The 23613-nt window shown below is 39.1% G+C and overlaps 1 protein-coding gene across 2 annotated transcripts in view; it reads right to left on the bottom strand.

Annotated features, from left to right (window-relative positions):
- Positions 1 to 5644: 5644 nt before the first annotated feature.
- The window catches only part of BMAL2 (basic helix-loop-helix ARNT like 2), a 33154-nt gene continuing 15185 nt past the window's right edge, over positions 5645 to 23613 (bottom strand). Inside the window, exons 5-17 of one of the 2 annotated variants that reach the window (XM_088164721.1) lie at positions 23211 to 23368; positions 21477 to 21556; positions 20409 to 20501; positions 17782 to 17899; positions 16813 to 16956; positions 14953 to 15193; positions 13911 to 14017; positions 13202 to 13352; positions 11921 to 11976; positions 11018 to 11126; positions 10489 to 10576; positions 9171 to 9279; positions 5645 to 8172 (exon numbers count right to left, since the gene is read on the bottom strand). In XM_088164721.1, the coding sequence (XP_088020847.1) occupies positions 8036 to 8172; positions 9171 to 9279; positions 10489 to 10576; positions 11018 to 11126; positions 11921 to 11976; positions 13202 to 13352; positions 13911 to 14017; positions 14953 to 15193; positions 16813 to 16956; positions 17782 to 17899; positions 20409 to 20501; positions 21477 to 21556; positions 23211 to 23368 (1591 nt within the window). In that variant the 3' untranslated portion in view covers positions 5645 to 8035. The remainder of the gene's footprint in view (positions 8173 to 9170; positions 9280 to 10488; positions 10577 to 11017; positions 11127 to 11920; positions 11977 to 13201; positions 13353 to 13910; positions 14018 to 14952; positions 15194 to 16812; positions 16957 to 17781; positions 17900 to 20408; positions 20502 to 21476; positions 21557 to 23210; positions 23369 to 23613) is intronic. The other variant, XM_088164723.1, reaches the window with a different exon arrangement.

Below are 23613 nucleotides of genomic sequence, written 5' to 3'. Positions count from 1 at the left end.
CCTCCCTCATCCCCAAAACAAATCCTGGTGCTGACTGGGTAAATGCATGTGTGTTCTTGTTTCTGTCCTCCATTACAGAGCACAAGGGAAAGGTTGAGAATGAGGAGGTTGAGGGGTTTTTTGTTTAGCAGTTTGCTTGCTTTTACAGTTATTTTACAGTTATTTTTCTGTTACCAACCATAAATTGTGTGTGTTCTATTTCCCTTCACAACCACCGTAGTGCCCATGAACTATCTGGGGTTAATTCTACACTGACATATAAAATATACTCTGCTTTTCCCTATGCTTTTGCTTCAGAACTCAGCCTCAGACAAGGCAGGGAAGACCAGACCATTATAATTTACTCTTCTTTGATGTGTCTGTAACAAAGCAAGAAAGCAAAGTTCTTCTCCCAAATCCATCACATTTGGAGCCATGAGAACTGTTGGATTTAAAAGATGCTGCTTCACACTAGTGGTTATCAGATGGGTTTTCCCATCTGTGACACAATTCAGCAGCTGTCTGGCAGCACAGAGATTCTCCACTTTGGAGCTCAGATGCTGCAGCAGCCGGCTCAAGTCTCAGCCTTCAGTTCTCCACTAATATTTAGGGAAAAAGCCTATAAGGAAAGATGCAAGTGCAAACTAACTTTTGTATCAGCACACCTGACCTTGGAGCCTTTTGTGCCCAGGTACCATTTGGCAAGGGATTTTATTCATGCAAGAGTTACAGCACTGTGCCTGCTGGAACAGGGATTCCCATTAAAACATCTGCCAAGGGCTGCTTAAAGTCAGTGGGTTTGTTATTTTTGTCTCCCCTCAAACACCACAAGCCAGAGGCTGCTGAAATGGCCTCTGGTGCTGCTCCTTGACACAACCTGCACTGCTTAATGATGCAGAGGCACAGAAGGGAACAGGAGCATCCTCACCTTACCACAAACAATTCCTGCCAGCCAGCACCACTAATGAGGAGCTCTTTCCAGAAGTATCAGCTCTGCCAGCACAGAGTACATGTACAGAGACAGTACAGGAAGGTATTAAGTGTTTTTATGTATCCTTAATGCACAGCTGCATGCACACGTTCCACACAAGAAGAGAGAACACAACAAAACCTGCCTGAACCTTCCAATAAACCCATTCCTTGCTTTTCTAAGTTTACAGATGTGGTTTGGCCAGGCAGATATAGGTCAGATCATAATGGCACATTTTAAAGCAGCCACATAACTTCAGTTCTGCTTTGAAGTCCTGACAATCACCAAGGCAAGTACGAGAAGAAGCTGTCTCAGATAGACCAACCTAACTTGCACATCACCATTTAGCAGCTGAGGCAAAAGTTACCAGCACCTCCTTAAGGAAGGGCTTGCAAATTCAGCAGTGGGACAGGGGCTTTAATGACCACCCCTAACAACACAAGATGTTTTATCACCCCTCGAAATCCTGCCTAATATCTGGGCTCCTACTTTCTCTGATTAAAACTACTGCAAAACAGCAGACTCTCCAGTCAGAGGTATTTGGGGGGTTTTGCACCCGTTTTGAACCACCTCAGGAGACAAATCTGTCCCAGATCTGGGGTCTGGTTCCCTCTCCCTGCTCCCTCCACCTTCCCAGAAAAACACAAAGGACCACAAAGAAAATCAGTCAGTAACTCAAAGGAGGAAACTCAGAGGAGTTTACAGCAACTCCCTTGTGCTCAGCAAGCCAAAGGCCTGGTTTGATGCAATCACAGCACCGACAAGAAAGTGACTAAACCTTCGCTGGTTTCAAAGCTCTTCAGGGAAAGGATTTCCACTCCACTAAAGTGTTCCTTTAAGTGGGGAAAGAAACATCAGAGAAGCCCCGTTGGGATGGATTAAAGAGACAAAAGCTCCAGAAGGAGCCTGCACCAAGCTCCTCATCACACACAGCCCTGCCTGTCCTCAGGCCACCCTGACCTGGCCAGTGAGCAGTGGCCAGACTTTGTCCTGCTCATACCGGGCAGCAATGGGACCAGACAGGCCGGCAGCACCACCTGGGAGCCTCAGCCTGCTGGGAATGGCTGTCACGTCAGGAATGTGAACAATTACCCTCCTGTTGCCACGGGTCACAGGCAAAGCCTCCCCATGCACCCCCACAGACATTTCCAGCGCACCCCTGTCCTTCCTGCAATGTGTGTCACACTGCACTGGCAGCACAGCCCAGACAGGGCATTTAAGTAGGAAAAAAGATGGAATTCACCACAGTTCCCTGCCCCAAGTCACATCCCTGGTTTCAAGGCTCTCCATCCTGCGTGTCAGGGACAGCAGAAATGTTCCTCACCCAGTTTCTCCCGAGCCTGGATCTGCTGCAGACACACAGGACAAGCCAACTGCAGCGTTCCTCAGCACAGCTCTTACACCCAGTGCAGCCAGTGGATGAAATCCCAGGGCTCAAGGCAGGAGATGGGCTGCCCAAGGGGGAACCTGCTCCTCAGGGCCCCCTCACAGCCAGGCAAGCAGGTGGGGCTCCTGCTGCCTTCAGGGAGGACAGAAACACCAACTCCACACTCCTGGCATGGCAACATCAATCCTCACGTGTGAGCACCAGGGCACACCACTCACAGCCACTGTCACTGCCAGGAGCTCATCTCTGATACAGCTTCTCAAGAAGCTGTGCTAAATCCAAAACTCCACTGGGATGGGTACTCAACTCATCTAGGGAGTGCTCTGGCTCTTCATTCCTTAGTGATGTGAAGAAGTTAAGAGGCCAAAATTTTTGCTGCACTTGAAACACAGAGCTGAAGAAGATTTCTGCTTTCCTGCTTTCCAGAATGCCTCTCAAACCAGCCTGCCACGCTGCCTCACTGAAAGCACCAGTTTTACTGAAACCTCTACTTACATCCTTCACCAATGTAAATCCTCAAGATACAGCTGCTCCCTTTAATAGAGGCAATAAATCCCAAGCTGACACTCTGGGACATCTTCCTCCCCAAATCTCCACGGTGTAAGCATGGAGAATATTCCCACTCTGTGACCCATTTCTGCTGTTTACTTTTTGGAATGCAGCGACACTTGTATTGCTCAATGTGCTGCCAGAGCAATCGCACAGAGCCTGCACACGGTGCTGCTGGCAGTGGCTGTGCTCGGGCCAGGACAAGGAGAGCCAGCAGAGCCTCTGAAGGCTCAGGCACAGCCAAGCCCAGCCTGAAACTCTTCCTTGTGTTCCTCACTCACTCACACGAGGGAGCACACACGTGTTACAGCACAGCCAAGATTTAACACCAAGGCTTCCCTTCCCCCCAGGAACACCACGGAGGTGTAAAGCACCTTTTTACAGCTCCAGCTGCACCCCAGCCACGGTGTGAGCAAGCACAGCTAGTGCAGCTTTTCCAAGGCACAGTTCAAGCAGAAACAGACCTCGAGAAAATAATTACAGGATGTAAGAACCCCAGGCCTTGAATCACACCACATTTGTTAGCTCTAGATAAAACTCCTAACTGCAGTTTCACAGCACCAGTGCCTGAAGCGTCCTACCAGAGCCTGAAAAGATTAAACTGGAGACTGCCAAACTTTCCCCAAAACTTCCCGAAAAGTTACGTCAGGTCCAGCACACAAACAAGGCACATGAAGTGCAGGCAGCCCAGAGCAAATTTTAGAAGCTGATTGTAGCTGCTGAAACAACACTAAGCTCACCTGCCTTTTTGTCTGATAAGGTATTTATCTTCTCTTCAACGATATTGAAAACGGTATCCAATACTGGAACGGCATTTGCAGATTAAAAAAAAAAAAATTCTCAAAATTCTTGACGACCTGGAAATCAAATGTATAGAAAGCACAAGGTAAGAGCGGGACAGACACGGATCTTTTCTCTCTGGTGACCAGTGACAAGATCCAGGGGAATGAAGCAGGGGAAGGGCGGGGTCAGGCTGAAGATGAGAAAAAGGTTCTTCCCTGAGAGGGTGTCAAGCACTGAACAGGCTCCCCAGGGAATGGCCACAGCCTCAAGGCTGGCAGAGCTCCAAGAGTGTGGATGACACTCTCAGGCACAGGGTGGGATTTTTTGGGTGTCTTTGCAGGGTCATGTGTTGGACTCTATGATCCTGATGGGTCCCTCCCAGCTCAGAGATTCTATGACTGTATAATTAAGAAATCAATTAGGCTTATCTTATTGTGACAAGATGAAGTCTAAGGATGGAACCACTCCTCTCAAAGAATTTCTATCCACTCATCTGAAAGTATTTTGCTAAATATTAAAGGCCCAGTGGTAATGCCTTCTCTGCAATACAGCCCTATCTGTAAGGCTTCTGAAAGCAGCAATATTTGAAGTCAGATTTTTTGTTTAAAAGCACTGCATGTTACCTGAGCTGTTGTAGAGTTCAGAGTCCTGCTGCTCACCTTACAGGGCCTTCCAGGAACACCCTGATAAACCTCACTGTTACCCATTAACAGTGTTACTCAAGAGCCCATTAATTATGGGACTTTCTCTCCTTTATGCCAAGGTTCTCTGAGTGGTGTAGGACACGTTACAGATGTTGGGTCATGTACACTTGGAATCTAAAAATGCCAGGGAAGAAAAGTTACCACCCAGACAGGATCTGCACTGGGGCAGCAACAGCCAAGGTAGAGCTTCCCCACAAAACTTTTAACCATTTCCAAATATTGTGTGATTATTTCTGATGGTTTTGACGTGAAAACAAATGAGTAATAAGTTATGTGCAGTGCCCACATACCTGAGCTTACCTTTAACTGATCAGGCAGGCTGAGGTTTCTCTTTTCTGTCCCACTTTGGATCATTAACAGAAACCCTGCTGTGAGCAGTCACTAAAATGACTTTAGCTTTTTGTGCTTGTGAGAAAGCCACATTTTCCAGCATTTTAAAAAGTGTAAGATCCACAGCAAATTCCAGAACTACAAAGCACCACAGGAAAGAAACCTGGAGTCAATCTCTGCTTTAGACCCACACAACAGCACCATACTTGACCATACCCTACAAGGGAATCCCAAAAGCACAAAAAGGATCCTCCCTGCCCCCAGAACATCAAGTGACAAATGTTCATAGGTACACAACTGTTTAGGTCGAAAAAGACCTCGGAGAACAAGTCCAGCTATAATCCAGGACCACCAAATCCACCACTGCCCATCAGTGTCACACCTGCACATCCTTTAAACATTTCCAGGAGTGATGATCTCTCCACTGCCCCGGGCAGCCTCTGCCGATGCTTAATAATCCTTTTTATTTTGGCCCCAACATCCAATCTAACCCTCCCCTGGCACAACTTGAGGCCAGTTCCTCTCATCCTGTCCCCTGGGAGCAGAGCCTGACCCCCACGTACCTCATCAGGGAGCTGTAGAGTGCTGAGGTCTCCCCTGAGCCTCCTTTTCTCCAGGCTGAGCATTCCCAGCTCCCTCAGCTGCTCCTCAGGCCTCGTGCTTGCAGCAGGAAATGGAAAAGTTCAGGGCTCATGTGTGGACACCTTCAAAGTTCATCCCTGGAGGGCACGAGGGTGCTCTGAAGCTCTGTTTGAATCCCCAGAAATGCACATTAGCTTGGATTACAGGCTCTCCCTGCCTGGAGAGCATCACACTGTGCTACCAAAATCCACAGGAATTCCACATCCCTGTTTATGTTTTTAGGGAAGGAGCCTGGGATCTGAAAGAACAAGTACTTTGTATTTCAGTTCAGTATTAGACAGAATTGCCAGCAGACTAACAGCAGGGCATCAAAATAGTATTTATTGACCTGGTTTAACCACATCCTACCATTACCTGCACCATGCCAGGAACAAACTGTCAGTATCTTACTAGAACTGTGTTGTTATACAAACAAAGATAAGCACATACTATCTCAATTGTATTCAAAAATATCTATTAATTTCACCAGAAATATTTACAAGTGACACTTTTTCTTGAAAAGGCTGCTTTAAGCCAGAAAAAAATTCCAAATAGTAAAGGGAGAATCTAATAAATGAATTGAAATTCACAATATTTGTCATTGACTGCAAAAGAATCAAAGTTACATTTTTGGTTTTATTTTTTAGGGATAGCCAAGAACCCAAAAATAGTGGTTTGAGTCTAGACGCTTATATAAATCTTGTGAAAGAATTAATCTGCTGCTGCAGTAACAACAGCTACCCCATTTCCAAGCTAATCCAGTTAAAAAACCTGTTCTGATAAAGTCTGTATAATTTAAAGTTATTTATGTAGTCATTTATCTGTGTGCTACGGTATTTGCTGGTTTATTTAGAATTAATTTTTAGACTGGAAAAGAGAAAATGCATTTTACAATGGCAGAATCTCAAATTCTCAAATTTCATTTACACAAATAGATTTCTATCAGTTCTTAGCAAGTGCCTGTTTATTTCTCCCACCTTGCTCCATGATACAGCCCAAAATTCAGAAAAAGCAGAAAAGTTTATTGTAATAAAGCAAGAGAACTGATGATTTTGGCCCCATGTCTGTAAAAATGAGATCTGAATGCAGGAAATGTTATCCAAATTAAAGGCAAAAAATATGTCTATGGAGTTAAGAAAAAGAAAAATCAACCCAAGAAGCCATTCTAGCAAATCACCCTCACCAAAAATGCATGGTTTGCAAAAGGAGTCATATTATGTATAAGATACAGAGCTGCTCTGCCAAGCAGAGGAAGCCACTTCATGTCCAGATGTGTCCTCATGAGGACAGGGTGGCTCCTCAGCAGCACAAGGGTGACATCTAGTGACAGCCACATCCATCTGTTCCCAACTCCAGCCTTCCCAAAAACCAGCCAGGGCTGCCATCCTCACCTGGAGTGAGAGAGGTTAGGGTTGTACCTACGTTTAAATGTCTGCATTAAAAAGATGCACATGTATCAGAAATCTTTCATTACCTGAATTAAAAAAAAACAACAAACCCAAACATAAAGTAAACATGAAAAAATCTGTAATTTTAAGATACATAATCTATGCAAAAAATTGTTTAAACCTTCAATACCAGAAATAAAAAGTTCCTCTTGCTATATTAGTGCTATGTTGTTCTAATGCAACCTCTAAAGTGCCATGTTCTTGAGTAATTTGCTGTAACTGGGATACAATCCTTGCAAAAGCTGTTCCCAAAAGATCATCCTGCATAGCATTTACTTACACAGCTATAGTACAGAGAGATTTTAAAAAGTCACACACTCAAGCAGTAGAAAATTCTCCCAATCTCTCCAAAAACATAAAAAATGCTCTAGAACTTTAACATTTTTTACCAACAAACAGTGCAGTCCTCACTCTGGAGGCAAGACTATCCATTCAAACTTCTCTAGTTAGTAAAGAACCTGGGACAAGACCAAAGTGCTTTATTACAAATAGAGCATTATTTTTCTCTGGTTCTATGCACTGCTTCTCTAATAATACATTACAAATAATACAAAACAGTAATTAAGAGTTTGTTGCTCTTTTCTTATAACCTTCTCATGTTTGTGTACTGGGAAAATGAGTGTTTTTCTCAAAACACTCTCTTCTGTTTATTAGGGTAATCAACCCCAATCCTTGCTCCCAGAACTGTAGGCTTCATTTTCACCTTTGACTGCAAAAATTGCACTGCTGAGAAGTGCAAGGAATCACAAACTGCATCATTTGAGAATTACAATACCTTATTTTACAACTGTAGTGTGTGCAAACAAATATTTCAATTAAATTTAATAGTTACAAGTATTCTCAAACCATGTAGGTACAGTAGGTTCTACAGAAAGTATCATGGATAACCAATATTCTGAAACTTGAAACAAAAACAATAAATAAAAGTTCGAAGTATTAAAACTAAGAAAAAGTAATCCTGTACATTGTACAGTACCTTTTGGTTAAAGCTTCTTAGCAAAAATATACTAATGTGTTCTAAGCATTCCAGTTACAGATGGTTCAATATTAAAATTTCAAGGTTTCCTCATCATGAAAAAAATATTGCATTTGTCCGTAGGTGCAGCAGAAGATGTCTCTCTCTGAACAAGGCTTCAGTCTTTAAAAATCCAGAGACAGCAAGTCTGAATTGAAAGGAACCATTACAAAACTCCAATACAGTACTGAGGATGTAGGGTTGTTGTGCATGAGGGCTTTTTGACATTCCTTGCTCCCAGCAGCAGCTCTAGAGAGCCCATTGGATATCACTGAGGTCAGCTGGGTCTGCCAGGCCTCCGTCAGCCTCCAGGTAATTCATCAGAGCTGTCATGGCAGTGTCGTCGTTCCCACAGATGGCATCGAAGTCCAGCTGAGAATTGCCACCTACACAGTGAATACAACTGGAGGTTTGAAGCAGGTATGAACATTATGAAGCATGGGGAACTGCAACTTGCAAAACAGAATTGGTTTGAAGCAGCACCTGCCTTTGAAGGCAAATATTTCTATGTTAAAAAACCCCTAACTTGACTCCCTTTTAGTTTAAAACCATTACTTCTTGTTCTGTGTTGTTGAGGTTGTTTTTAATTATTTTTTCCCAAGCCCTTATTAGAGGACTAGTTTTTTTCCTTTGTTTCTTTTTCAGTGTTTTTCTTTTTTGGTTGGTTGGTTGGTTTGGGGTTGTCAAGGTTTGGGTTTTAAAATTTTCTTTTGAAAAGGTTCATAGTTCAACTCGAAGAAAGCTGTAGGTTAAAAATAAACAAATAAATTCCTGGTAAATGGGGGAGAAGAAAGAGGAGCTGAAATATAGGATCAGCATAAACATGGCTTTTACAGCATTTTGCCTTTTATGTTAAACATAATGCAGTGGCATTTTACTCTTACAGGGCCAGGGAATCCTGTATCCAGACAAACTTATAAAGGGAAAGGCAAAAAAATTTCTTTTTGAACCATTTTGAGTAGTCCTTTGTATCAACTACTCCCAGCTTGCAGCTAAGAAAGAGGTAAAGTGCTAAAGGACAAAAATTCACAAATTCCAAGAAGTTCCCTGACATTGCATTGAAATGTTTTTTCCTCCCCATCTCTGTCCTGGAGAGAAAACAGTAAAGTGCCTCATGAAAAGTGTAAGAATGTAATGGTAAACTTCAGTTACAGATGTTGTTTTTTGTCATGAGATTGCCTCACTGATCACATTTTGCTGTTTGCCTTGCAGCAATAACACATCTGTTTTCAGAGTGCTCTCATCTTCAGCCAGCCAGCCAGCCAGCCAAATCTCTTTAGAATTTATACATGGTTGTCAAGGGGTGCACTCAGAAATCACACCATTGGTCAGAAATGTCAGCCCCTGCATGTCCCCGAATATCCCCAAGAGAAATAAATCTTACTGAGGAGAGGTTCATTACTGGGAAATGGAATAGCACCCTGGGTTTGTTCTGAATTCTCTAGAGCTTCTGTTTCTGAAGGACATAACTGAATCAACTCTTTATTTGGCACCTGGAAGAGCAGAATTGGTAGAAAGGACAGAATTAGATTCTAAATTTAGTCACAAATATTATATTAGAAAAACATCATTGATTTCTGTCAAATTATTAAGAACTAAATTAAGAAAGTGAAAAATATACAAAGTTGTGACTTACACAACTGTCAAAGGTACTTCACAGTGATGGCACTGCCTGAGGGTCTAATTCATGTTCAGTAAATAAATCCAGCACCAAATGTACTGGTTTGCACTTTCCATATCTACTACCATAAACTACAAATTCCCAGTGACCTCCTGTTTGTCACGGTCAAAACATTCCAGGTAAGAGATTAAAAAAGCCCTCATACCTCCTAGGTGTGATTAAACTATATTGATGATAGCAATAGAAACGGAAGTCATCCTAACCAAAAAAAAAAATAAAATAAAATAAAAAAAAAAAAATTTTCCCCCGATACTTGTTTTATTTAACACATACATGTAATTTAGCAAGAGAGATTCCTAGGATTGCCTGACTTGTGTATATTCTACCATGAAATTAATAAAAGTGAAATGCTTTCTGAAAGTATTTTAGGAACAAATGGGATACCAAAGCCCAGAATCAAGAAAAATCTTAAATGAATATGATGAAATTATCCTTATAGTGAGACATTATATGATTTAGAGAGTTCAGCTTAAGTCAAACAACTCGTAAGGAGAAAGATGTGTGGTGACACAGGGGAGAACAGATCTTGAAAAAAAGGGGGAAGTCAAAGCAGAATAGTGGGGTTTTTCCATAGGAAATGAGAATTGCAGTGAAAAGATAAACTGTTTTTAACAGTAAAGAAATTTGCATTCAAAGAAGAGCTGTTGGAGAAGTTTGTTCATGCAGTGTCCAATACAAACCATACAACATATTTAGGTAAGAAGATATGTTAATTATTCCATAGCTATGGGCAATAACTATGTTAGTTATAGTCTGCAGTGTTACAAGCATTAGTAGATTTACAAGCACTACTAGATTAGCATTACTGTCCATTTTTAGAAGAGCAATGAAATACCTTCAAAGTCACGATTTTAAACATTTCAAAACAACACACACTTTTTAAAAAGTCTCTTCAAAAACATTAAGATTAAAAGTATACATTCTCTCACAAAAATACATCAGGGCAATCTGGCTCAAACACAGGTTTTGGGCTGACATTAACCTTTTCATTTTGGATTTTTACAGGCAGAGGCATACTCACATCACTGCAGTTTATAGTTAAAGCTGGAGAAGGTGACTTTCTGAGGAGATGTGATGGACTTAACTCTCCAGATGGTGAAGAATGCAACCTAAAATTGCATATGTTTAGTTGATTTACCAGGTCACATTAATCAAACATTGAAAAACAGACTGTGTGGTGCAGAACCCACCCAGTGACAAAGCATGAGTCTGATAATTTGAAACAATAATGTCTTAAATTCTCCTGAAGATTCTAAATTATCCTGCTCCAAATTCTGGTAGCAGAAAGCAGAGAAGAGATCAGAAAAGGCCATGGGTCACAATTCCTTGAGCACACTTTTCTTTCTCTGTTGAGGAAGATGTCAGTGATGTGCTCTGCCGGGCATGAGACCGACATTCATTATAATGGTATCTCAATGCTATTGCTCAACCTAAAAAATGCTATACATATAATACAGTAAAAGTGAAACTGGAGCAACCCTCACATAATCATATATCCCTCATCTCTATCTTTACTTAAAAGCCTAATGATGGTGTTATGCATTTATTACCTTTGCAATTCTAATATTTCATTTGCAATTTCGGTTCCTATACTTCCAGCACCAAGAACTGTTCCAGAGGACATTCCAGGTACACTTACTAAAGATTGTTTTACAGCATCTGGAGATAAAAAAAAACAAAGCTCAAACAAAACCTTAAACTCAGAGCACGATCATTGCAGAGCAGTGATTCATTTTAAAGCAGTTTTTGTTCTAGATATACTTATATATATATACACACTATCTAAGTATATATTTTCATATATGTATTCAGAAATTATATTCCTTTAAATACTGATTCATGGCAAAGGGTGTTGCAATATAAAGTGAATTATCTGTTTGTGAAAACTTTGTTCTCCAGTAGTGAAATATATTTAATCATTGCCACCTCCAGTGTCTCTCACAGACATTGCAAGGAACATGAGTTTAAAAAAAACCCCTTAGATTTCTCATCAACTGAAATGAGTTACTGAAAGAACATTTTGAAAAGCAAATATAAAGCGTTGACAGCAAGATAGAACAGCATGCAGAAAACAGAATCTATGCATAGCAGAAAAATAATAACAAAATATGTTCTGTATCAGTATTGCCCTGCATTTTATAGATAAACTCAGCACAATTGCATCTGTTCAGAAGACTGGGCAAAATATGAAGGGTCTGTGACAGAAGCAAAATATCCTACCAACCAAATCCCCAGCTCTAACAGAAGCTGCTGAAAATTAAAAGTAGGTTATATACACTTCTGTTACATATATCAATTAGAACTCTGTAATAACTAGACACTGAAAAAGAAGAAACTTTTAAAAAAAATCCTTCCCTGCACACAGCCTAGAATAAAAAAGTCCCTGGACTGGATAAATCTAAACTGACTGATCAGGAAATGCAGCTGTGATAACTGTAAGAAGTGACACTTGCCTTCTGCAGGTTGGGAACTGTAGAGGACCTCTTCTTCAGCTGATTCCTTATGACCTCTGAGATTTAAAGAAATTTAAAAAAACCAAAACCACAAAAAATCAGCAGGTTTTTTTCAAGAGTAAAATCCAGCATATATTTACGATTAATTTAATAATACTTTACACAGAACAAAAGCTAATGTCTTCAGACTAGGGAAATACAAGATATTCATCACATATTTCCATCTCCAATTCTTTGTAATGTTTCTGAGCAGTGAGTGAAATACTAATTTCCACTTACTCTCCAAGTGAAAAGGAAAGCCAGTAGGATTGTCTGTGTTCCATGACAAGGGAATAGGGCTGTCATTTTTAGTGTTAGGAGGAAAATCAGGTAACCAGGAACAAGGACAGGTCAGTGGCTGCCTCATGTCAGCAGCTGCTGCCCTCCTTCCCTCCTGCAGACAGCTGCAAATGCCCACATCTCCAGAGCAGGCAAAAAGGTGTTCTTGGGCTACTGGCCAGCACAGACTGCCTGAACTGCCCTTCTCTGTCTTCTTGAGGAAAAAAAGACATGAGCAAAAGAGGTGGGTGATGCTGACTTAAGGCATGAACCAGAATGGGCAAAAGGCCTTCTTGACAACTTTGTTTAATGGAAATAAAATCCCCTCTGTCCCCACTCAAAACCCCAATCACTGGCAAAGATCCTCAGCAGCACTGGAACAATCCCAATTACAGCTCCAATTACAATAATCCAATTACAGCAAGGTGCAGAGAAAAAGAACTACAAATAAAAAGAGGAATTAAACACAAACATTTACTGTCCCCCAGGCTCCACCGTTACAACCAATCTGGAGAGGATCTTTCTGTCCTGCCTTGCATTTCCACCATCAATCAAATGTGCTCCTCCAAGTTCTGACAACTGGGAGTGGGGCAGCACTTGGAACTGGGTCAGCTGACACACAGAGGGTTGTAAAGACCAGAAGCAAAAGCAGAATTAACTTGACAGTTCCATTTATTCAAATCTACTTTTTTTAAAGATCCTTCCCTTCTTCCTTTAACAACAAACTTTTTCACCTCATTTTTTCCTACTGGCAAACAGCATCGTTTTCAGAGTCAAATCCACAACATAGGCCTGAAACAAAAATAGCTAGTAAATGCTAAAAGATGTTTGTCCAGGTTGTTCAGCCCTTTGGTGCAGGGTTGGTGTTTTCTAGCCTTGTTCTGCTTTCTAAGCAGGTTATTTTCTGTTAGAGCTAACTGTAATTATGACCAAAAAAAATGGAGAAACACATAAATTACTTACAATACCACAGTGTTGTTTGATACAATGTACTCCAGCTCTTTGGTCCAAGGATTCATGAAACTGAACCACTGACTCTTTAAAGTAACAAAAGTCCCATCTTTTGCTCTAAATTTGTAGGAATTTGTAAATACTTTTTCTTTATTCTGTAACACTAGATAAGAAAAGCAAAGTTATAATCACCATATTTAAGCTTAGAAAGGTAAAATTAGAAATAATAAATCTGTTTTATAGCATCATAAAACCAAAATGTTTCTGTTGGCCAGACATAGAATAACACGCCAGAACAAACTGGGACCTGTTCTAAAATCAAATTATATAGTTTCAGCAGAGCCATAAATCTTACATTAAAAAACAAATACTAAGTTTCTGCAAACCACCAGGAGACTCGTGGCTTGGTAAGCTTTAACTCATGTTTTTAATGATGTTATCAGACACATCTACTCTTCAGGATTCTTTCCTCTTCCTTACAAAAAATGGAAGCAGAGGGTTTGACAGATGCACTGACATTATTCCCCCACCATTAAGGCCCTGCACCAGGAGCCAAGACAACACAAGTTTCTCCCTGCTTTTATTACAAGCCTTATACAGGTTTGTCTTAACACAGACATCACAAAGGGCAATGCTGAGGTTGGGTAGTTTGGGTTTGCAGTGTTTTCACTTGCAGTTACATGTAGCTGTAAGCAGTCTGGCAGGACCAGCTATTTTGTACCTTCTTTGTGTTTTTCAGCTAGGTGATTGTGATCATCTTGATGGCAGTACTCATAACAAGAAGTTCCTAGAAGCTCTTGTGGCAGATACCCTAAAATTGCTGTTGCGCTGTTAGAAATAAAAACGTGAACTACAGCGGATTCAAAGCTGTTTTCTTCAGTATCAGATAAAGCAGAACATTAATATTTAAACAAACAGATGCCTGTGTTTGTGTTTGGGGAAAAAAATATAGCATTAGTACAGCTCTAAAACAACAGGAAATCTTTTTCACAGCAAATTATCCCTTTGCAATGAATGACAATTCAAAGGTAAAGTAAGTGTTTAAACATGCAAACCACATGTACACACAAATATTTCTGTTTAGTGGCTTCCCCTTAGCCAGTCACAGTACTGGTCACACGTAAGAGTCAATAAAAAACTCAGCAGCTGAATTTTGCTCTTCCACTCAAAGGAATTAGTTTTAAACTGACACTTTTAGTCAAAAGAAAGTAAGATTGAAAGCAATAACATTTCCAGTGACAATGAAATTCAAAATGCAAAGTGGTTAACTAGGTCTCTGCAACAAATAAAAGTCTGCTTCAAAAAGTACAGAAAATGGGAACTTATTTCCCACTTCCAATGAAATTATTTGGTACCCCATTTAGATAGAATGTATTTGTTACAAATGGTAAGACTCTCTGAAGTCATAACTATTGGCTAAATGTTTATTACTTCAGTCATATGCAAAGCTATGAAGCTCTAAGTTGAGATTTTTTTTATGAATAAATGAGCTAATTTTCTATAGGAACAATACATTTCTATACATTATGCATTATTTGACAAAAAGCAAAGCACAAGTACACATAGTTTAAGAATTTACTGCTTCTTGTGTAGAGCAGAAAAATATTCTGAAAATTAGAATTTTTGAGAATTCTCAAAAAATTCTCAAAAATGAGAATTCGAGTTTGAACTTCTACCCTGCAGAAGAAATTACAGTTTTGACAGAGTATCACAAAATGGAAGCAGTTGTGTCATTTCTCTTCATTAAAGAACAAAACGCTTACCGCTGATCTACATAAACAAATTTTCCATCCATGGCAAACCGTGTAACAAATTCTGTTGCTTTGACTTTTATCTCTCCACTCTTTTGTGGAACAATATAAGGGTGTAACCTCCCAATTGCAACAAGACAGTTAAAGTTACTACTGTCCTTTTCTACATCATTTTCCTCTTCTACTCCCACCTCATTAGGAGGCCAGTTCTTCAAATACCCAGTACAGTGAATGGTGCAGTATTTTCTGTGATCTAATAGAAAAAAATTAAATAAGAAGCAGTTATTGTTCAAAGAGTAAACCAAAATACTTATTTCATTCTGTTGGCCATGAGACCAGCAACTATATTTCATGCTTACCTACACCAACTGTACAAAGCTACAGATCATTTTGCAGAGTATTTTTCAATTAATTTTGTTCTATTCAATTTGGGCTTACCTGCAGAGAGAGCTTCTAACCCTATGTAAGATTTAGGAAGATGAGTTATGGGTGTTGGCAGTTCAAACACAAGATAGACAGAAAAGAAAGCAATAACCCACAGATCACTTTGGTTTTATATGGTTTCATATGGATTGGGAATTAAAATTAACCTGAAGCCCTCTGTAGCTTCCAAATCAATTTACTTCTGGTGAGCACAATGATCTGAACATATGCTCACTGCAGCTGATGAAAGAATCAGTCAAGAACAACCCAAAGCAATCCAGCTCATTTTCTATTTATCTCAGGTTTCTGAAGTTTTATGGGAATACAAATATTTTAAATATCTAAAATTCCAGCATACACTGTCATTCATCCGTTTTTGCTCTCTATATAACATGCAAACACCGTCATAAGCATCAAGGTTTGACATTGTGTCCTACAGTAGCTGTTTTTCCAAAAAAATGCCAAAGCATTCTTGACATCTCTATGCTGAACAGGATGCTTTCCATAGCTTTGATTTTCCTCTCTATCACAAAAAACACAGATCAACTCTGCAAAATGAGAAACTCAGTTATCCCACTATGATTTTGTCACAGTTGCTCAGGTGCCTTCCCTCAAAACTGCTTTCCCAAGAAACATTTCCAGAAGGTAAATTCTTATCTCACTGAGTTATCTGAAACATCAAGGGATATCAAATTCTATTTACTTACAATCATGGGCCTCTTAAAATTTGTGGTGTATCTCAACAGGTACATTGAAAAACAGAACTTGTGAGGATTTTTTCAGGATCAAACAATTTCAGCACACCTTTGCAAAAATCAATACTAAGGTATTAAAACAAAAGCTGGAAATTGCATTTTAAAATTGAAATTTAAATTTTCATTGGAAACTTGACAAGATTATACTGCTCTACGGACATACCAAAATATGAACTACAGTAAAATTACTGGGAAAATGAATGGAATTACATCAATAAATTAACTTTACCATGAAAAGGGGAAAAAAGGAAAATTCATACTTTTAAATACACACAACACAAAAAGTAAATCAGAAAATAAAGTTGGTTTACTTGCTTTTTTCCCTTCAAAATAGTAGAGTTTGCAGGCTTTATTCACTCAGTTATCTTCAAGACATAAGTTATTAATTTCATTCTTCTGATCTGCTCCAGTTCTTTCAAATATTTCCCTGAGACTTCTCAAATTTGACCACAACAGACCACATGCTCCTATACAGCCACTGAACCTCAGGTTCCTCCCTCCCTCTTTCCAGGAGGGCACCAGCAGGAGAAAGAGTACAATTAGACTGCTTTCCTAAAGGTGTCCCTGGTTCATATCTTACACTGCTCTACAGCTACTTGGTGACATCAGTAGGAACTAGAAAGTCATTAGTGACTTGGAATTTAAACAAGTTTCAAGAGAGAAAGCCCCCACTTCATCTCCACTCTTTGAGTACCTTTCTTCTTTGGGTTGGGCAAACACTCCTTCTCCTCTTTGACCGTGGTCCTGCTACACTTTATCCGACAGAAGAAGGAACGTCGAGCACCAGAGTTCAGCCGAGCTGGTCCAGCTTGGAAATCTGTGTGTACTTGCAAGCCAGCTTACAAAGATTTAGTAAAGTAGTTTAAAAACCCCAAAACCAAGCAATAAAACTTCAGAAAACAAGATGCTTTCTGCATTTACCTCCCAGTACATTGTCCTTACTGTTTAGCTGCCTAAATTTTGTCCTTACAATTAAAAAAGTCTAATAGTTTAAATAGGGCAAAGAAAACATGATTGACACAGATTTCAAAATTAGAAAGAACTACTAAACTATTTTTAAGCCTTTCTTGATATTCTTAATCGAATTTTACTATAGATGCTTTATAAACTTTCACCTTGTTTTTGATACAAGGAAGAACTGCAAAGATGCTTATAAAAGCCAGTTATAAAATAGGCATTAGCTGCACAGTACACAATGCTTTCCTTATCAGAAACAACTGTAAACTAAAGAAGGTGTGGTTACATTGGGATTGACACTTAGCATTTTCAGAGAAGACAGTGATTCTTGATATTGAAGTATTTTTTCCCATGTTCGACTACATCAGGTCTTTTGTATTGACAAGACCTAGTAAATACAAGAAAAAAAAGTAGTATGCTGGTAGGAAGAATGTCAGACCACATCTTGGTAAATGCTTAACAGTGATTTCAGCAATTTAACAGAATTCCAGTAATTCTTATGATCTAAAATCAAGTCTTTTCTGGGCTAGCTTTTGAATTCTAAATGCATTTTAAGCAGCAGATACGCATTCAAATGTTTGTTTCATAGATATACCTCAGGTTTCTTCATCCAAACATCCATACAAATACCTGAATACATCCTGACTAATAATTAGATTTTTTAACATCTCTTGAAAAAATCTGAGCACATCCAGCTCTGACTTACTTTTGCCATCTACAAGCTTCTCCCTAGGTGAGATGTCCGATGAAGAAAGTTGCTCTTTAACCTTTGCAACATCTTTTGGATGTAAGTAATCAAATAAACTTTGTCCAATTAAACTGGCCTATTAAAAACAAAACAAAAAAAACAACAAAACACAAAAGAGATGAGAACCACACCATTTTGGAACAGGACCCCACACATTACTTATCTCAGGAAAACAACTGTCTACAACACTAAAAAAAATCAATACCACAGTTACCCCAAACATCACTATATTGTTTTACATTTCATTTGTCATTGTTTAATATAATTTTTATTTAAAAGGCTAGTGTTGGAATGTGCTAGGTTTTTGCACTACTAATTAGTGGTTTGTCTCATTTCCTCTGTTTTTGTTCAGAGCCAGGATTCTTAGAAAGGCGACGGATTCTCGTGTTCGGACTTGGATGTTTAATATTTCTTATCAAAATTTAAGAAAGCATAGCAGCACTTCTAGCTCCTTGCTAGAAGTAGGAAAAATGGCTCTAAGCTGAGCCTGTTTCAAGGCTTTTTAAAGCTAAACACACCAATAAAAGTTTTATACTTATATTACTTATACTTTTAACCTAATAATAGATTTCTATGATTCTTAGAGTGACTTTTAACTGACTAATCCAAAGGTAACTACTTAAGTTCTGTGAAGAAGGAAGAGAAGAAGATGAACAAGAAGAAAGACACCACGCAAAATTCTCCATCTTGTCCCATAGCTACCACTCTACATAAAAACCTCAAATTTAAAACTCATCATCTAGTGAAAACACACACATCTAACCCACTACACATTTGTGATTTCTAACTTATTATTAATATTTGCAAGTCTTCCCTAAGATTTTAGGTTCAGTGCAGTGTTTTCCAGGGTGTCTGTGCCTGGAAGCACAGAGAATTCAAAAACTCCCATTTCCTGAGATCCAACAGGTAGTAAAAACATAGTTTGTTACTTCCCTTTGAAAAACATCAGATTTAGTTAGAGATTAAACAAGTTCTGTACAACCAGACGCTTTATTTATGCAAATAATGCAATTCCTGGTCCTAGCCAAAGAAGGTTATCCACAAAGTAACTCCACTCTCACATTATTGGGGAACGACGAACGAAATAGGCATAGGAACTATCTAATGACTCTAAGCTTTAATTTGGTTGGATAAACTGGCACCACTGAGCCAGGAGCAGGTTGGAAGCAGGGCTCAGCTTACCACAGCACTGCTTGGCAGAGGATATTCACAGAGATGGCTCCAGCTGGGATGCTTCTACCTGCTGTTCACTCTGTTCATCCCAAGTAACTGACCTGCTGCACCACTTTCTTTTGGAACAGGAAGGAATTCTCACAGAAGTGGGCTGGTTTGGGTTTTCTACTGCTTGCCCTCAGCACAGCAGCCAAATCAAAGGATAGAAAGGAGCTGTGTTGACAAGCTCTACTCTGGATTCAACTCAGGATAAATATCCAGTTTCCTGCCTTTTCCCAGTCCCTATTTAATCTTAATGCAATGGGAAAATGCTGAGTGCTGCTGAGACAGCCTAAGAGCAGCCTTGCCAAAATACACAGGTGTAACAAATCAGATTAAACTGCAGCATGGGATTCAGAACCTAGAACAACTCCCAGATAAGCTAATAAATCCATGGGTTTTATTAAAGTCAGTCATGTCGTCTGGATCTCCCTGTCTGGAATAGAGGAGATCTTGAGGGTCTGGAAGTAGGGTATGTCTAACATGAGTGACTCCAGAAAGTCACTTTTAGTTCCTGAACAAAATCAGTGTAGAAGTTAAAAAAAAGAAACAACTCTGCTTTATGTTTATTCCCCTGCGATGATTCATTTCACTTTAATTTAAAAAGTTTTGCACTTAAAAAAAAAAGAGATAAAAATAAATCTATGAAAGAGTCCAGATTGGTTATCTGTACATTTATAAAGAAAATGAATATAGCACAAATGGTTTCAAAGTTACAAAAGTGGACAGATGGCAGCACTGTTTTAGCCTCTGTTTGTGAAACAGAAGTCATTGATACAAGAACAAATTATCATCCCTTGATTATTTGTGGTAATTGCCCATCATGTTAAACACCAACTAATGGAAGGCACTGCTATTCTTCCAATTTCCCTTATTCTACAGGCTAAGCTGGCTCCCATTCAGTTTCTTTCAGGTTAAGGGTACACACTTGGATAGTTATTGTGGATGATGTGTTACGTGGTGCATCCGAGCATAAAGGCATCACCAAGGAAAGCTTTGATTAACTTCCACTGCTGAACTACTCATTTTCCTTGGCCTAAAAATAAAACCCCACAATCATTTCACTATGTGAAAGAAAATCTCTTGCACACAGAAATTAGGACATCTTCAAATTATCTCTTCCTCTCAGACTGGCAGTTTTCTTAAGGATGATCAGCTGAAATCTGGTGCTGTTCCTCAGGTTGGGAACAATGATGTAATTGCACATATTTTCCTACAGGATATTCAGCTTTACTCTGAATAAGGTTAAATCAAAGAAATTCCAGCAAATGATACACAAGGACTAGTTTGATGTAATATAGAATAAAATAAAAAAGTTTTAAAATTCTTAAGAAAATGTAAGGTAAAAGCAAACAAGAAACAACAATAACCACCTGATCATAATTAAGTATTTTGCAAACTGATTCAGAGACAAACAGAATTTTTCCTCTGTTGCATCCAACCACAAACAGGAATCCATCTGCAGCCTGTAAACATAAAGATACTGTGTTTCAAAACACACAATTAAAATAAACAATGAATAATAATGACTACAAGGAAGCACACTTTTAACCTGATTTTTAAAACCAAATACAAGAAAGCTGGAGAGGGACAAGAGGAAATGGCTTCAAACTGACAGGGAGTGGGTTTAGATTGTATACCAGGGAGAAATTGTTTCCTGTGGGGGTGGTGAGGCCCTGGTACAGGTGCCCAGAGAAGCTGTGGCTGCCCCATCCCTGGCAGTGTCCAAGGCCAGGCTGGATGGGGCTCTGAGCAACCTGGGATAGTGGAAGGTGTCCCTGCTCCCTGCCCATGGCAGGGGTTGGAATGAGATGAACTTTAAGGTCCCTTCTAACTCAGGCCATTCTGTGATTCTATAAGAAAAGCAATTAAGCTTGCAAGGACCAAATGAGGCCTTTAACCACACACAGCTAAAGTTTCTTAAACGCAGCTTTGGCCAAAGTCCAGCCTCTCTGGGGACACATTTACAGATCTTGGCAAAGCATTATTGCAGCAAAGGAAAAAAACCACAAACCTAGCTGTGAATGAGGTGTGTGGGTTTATGATGAAGTGTGCAAACAAGAGAGAAGATTTTATTCCAGGTATTTTCTGCACCTTTTTTGAAGTACATCTTTAAAAATGTACATGAAGGAGAGCCAACAACTGTGAGGATCTTCCTGCATAATTGGCAGCATTCTCTGCAGTTGCATGAAGATTTTTAAGAATAGATGTATTAAACAGGCAGACTGTACACAGATTATTGTCTTTTCCAGGGCTGCTGCCTGCCATGCTCCCAAACCATCTCTGCACACCTTCATGAAAGCCTGGATAGTGCACGGAGTTTAGAAATCAGTACAACAAAACACTTGCCTGAAGGAAAAGATGGGAGAAAAAGCACTGTCCAACTAAAAACTGAAGCTTTAACAAGGACATGATTTATGTGAGAGTTTCCTTCCACTTACCCTAAGGATTAACTGTCGCAGTTCATCATCCTTCAAAAATGAAGGTTTATACCGGACTTCTGAGTAGGAGCTACTGGAACCTGGAAAATGGATGATTCACAGAGATCATGTCAAAAGTTACAATTTAAATTCACTTTTAGCAGAGTTATACTTGTTTTGTCTTTCAGAATTTTTCTCTATGACTCCAACAGCTGAATTTAAACAATAATTCAAGGTTCTAGAAATTCTAATAAAATGAAAACAAATCGCAAATATACAGTGGTAATGAAAACAGACAGATAACCAGGTTTTTTCTTGCCCTTTACTTAACACAAACCAAGGAAACTTCTGCTCAGATATCATTAATATATTGCTAGAGAAATGGTATTATGAGAACTGAATTTTCTAGAATCATTTCATAGATATATTTTAGACTCTTAACTAAATTGTCTTTGCTGAAACTGAGTAATTCCAATATTATCAATTATCTTTTGGCATTTCATTAATACTATAAAGCTAACAATCAAAAAATCAGACTATTGTAATTAAACCAAATGTCTCACTAAATATAGTGAGACTGACTCACTGCATGTACTGTTCTAGCACCCATGGTAAGTACTCTATAAAATATTTTTTGTCCATTATATTTTTATCCATTACATTTTTATAATTTTTTCTTGTTACATTTTTTGAGGCAAGTAGCCATTGAACATTTCAGCCAATTTCATCATTCACTATAACTCCACATAGTATCTTGTATTTTCTTAAACCATTTGTTTTGAACTAAATAGAACTGTGCTAGGTGAAGTCCAGTTTTCACATCCTGTTGTTAAAATACAAATGCTTGAGCTGAAGATTTCTCGTTTAAACTGCAAGTGCAGTTACTGCCCTGCTGGTTTGTCACATTATTTCTTCATGCAAAACTCTCAGCCTGCTTAGGCCTTTAGAAAACTCTCTATACGTGAGCCATTCTATGATTCTATTACTGTCAAGGTAGCAACATAATTAATTTTCTACATTTCTTTGACACAAAACTAACTGGCTTCTCATTAGACCTGTTTATTCATAATCAGTGGGTTTTGCAATGCAGAGGGTCTTTGATCTTTGCTTAGAGTTGACCAAATTATTCTTCTGAAACGGTGGTGCCAAACCCCCCAAATATTGTGTGCAGCTGATAGACTCTGCAATATGCATCTTGTATTTGGATATATTTTTTAGGGAGGGAGTAAAAAAAAAGTCCCAAAACCTAGTAATAGCAAAAGGAGAGCAAGACTATTTCTTGGGTTAATCCCCACGCTAAACCATTCCCTAAGATCATGATTAACTTTGCTCACTGACTGAGGCTGTCAGAAGTTTCTGTTTCTTGCTACTCTCTAACATGTGAGGGTTTTTAAGACTTCAACATAACCAAACTCATTGACATTTTGTTAAAATATGTTCCATCTTGCAACTTTCCCTTTGACTCCTGTACTTTCTAAAAAGAATTAAGGAGTGACCCAAGAGCAAGGCATGCCCTGAGCATGCACACAAAATACTGGACTGAAGGGTGGCTTTTTTTCTGCTATACTAAGCAAAAATTTTAAATTAAGTTCTGACAGCTACAGACACGTACATTTAAATGGGGAGCAGAGTCGGAACGAAATACAGTAAGGCAATGTAAAATAAAATACTCTTGGTTTATTTAAAATCCAGGAAGATACACACTGTAACTCCTACTAGAGCAAGGATTTACAGGATGATGTTTCCTAAACTCACCTTTTAAAGATTTCAAGTGCTGCACAGCCATCCGTAGCACTGTGAGTTTGTCCAGCTTTCGGGCCATGGGATTGCACTGTGGTATCATGGCAGACAATTCCTCTATTAAATTATTCATTTTGTCTCTTCTTCTTTTCTCTGTTTGACTATGAGCCTCTCTAAGAAGAAAAATTCTTTTTAAAGAGTGATGTAGAACACATGATTTTCCCCATAATATTCAGTTCCATTTTGGGAATGAAACTACCACCAGTACTACTGCACTGAAACATTTTTTATATGCTACTTGTACTGGACAATTGAATTGGATTCACTTCAACAAAGACAAAATGGTCCCAATAATGATATAAAATACTGAGGAGAAGAGATAAGCAACAATTTGATTATATTTGGCAGGAACAAGAGG

This window comes from Sturnus vulgaris, chromosome 5 (genome assembly GCF_052056855.1).
Source record: "Sturnus vulgaris isolate bStuVul1 chromosome 5, bStuVul1.hap1, whole genome shotgun sequence".
Classification (NCBI taxonomy): Eukaryota; Metazoa; Chordata; class Aves; order Passeriformes; family Sturnidae; genus Sturnus; species Sturnus vulgaris.
This window is presented reverse-complemented; position numbering and strand designations above follow the sequence as displayed.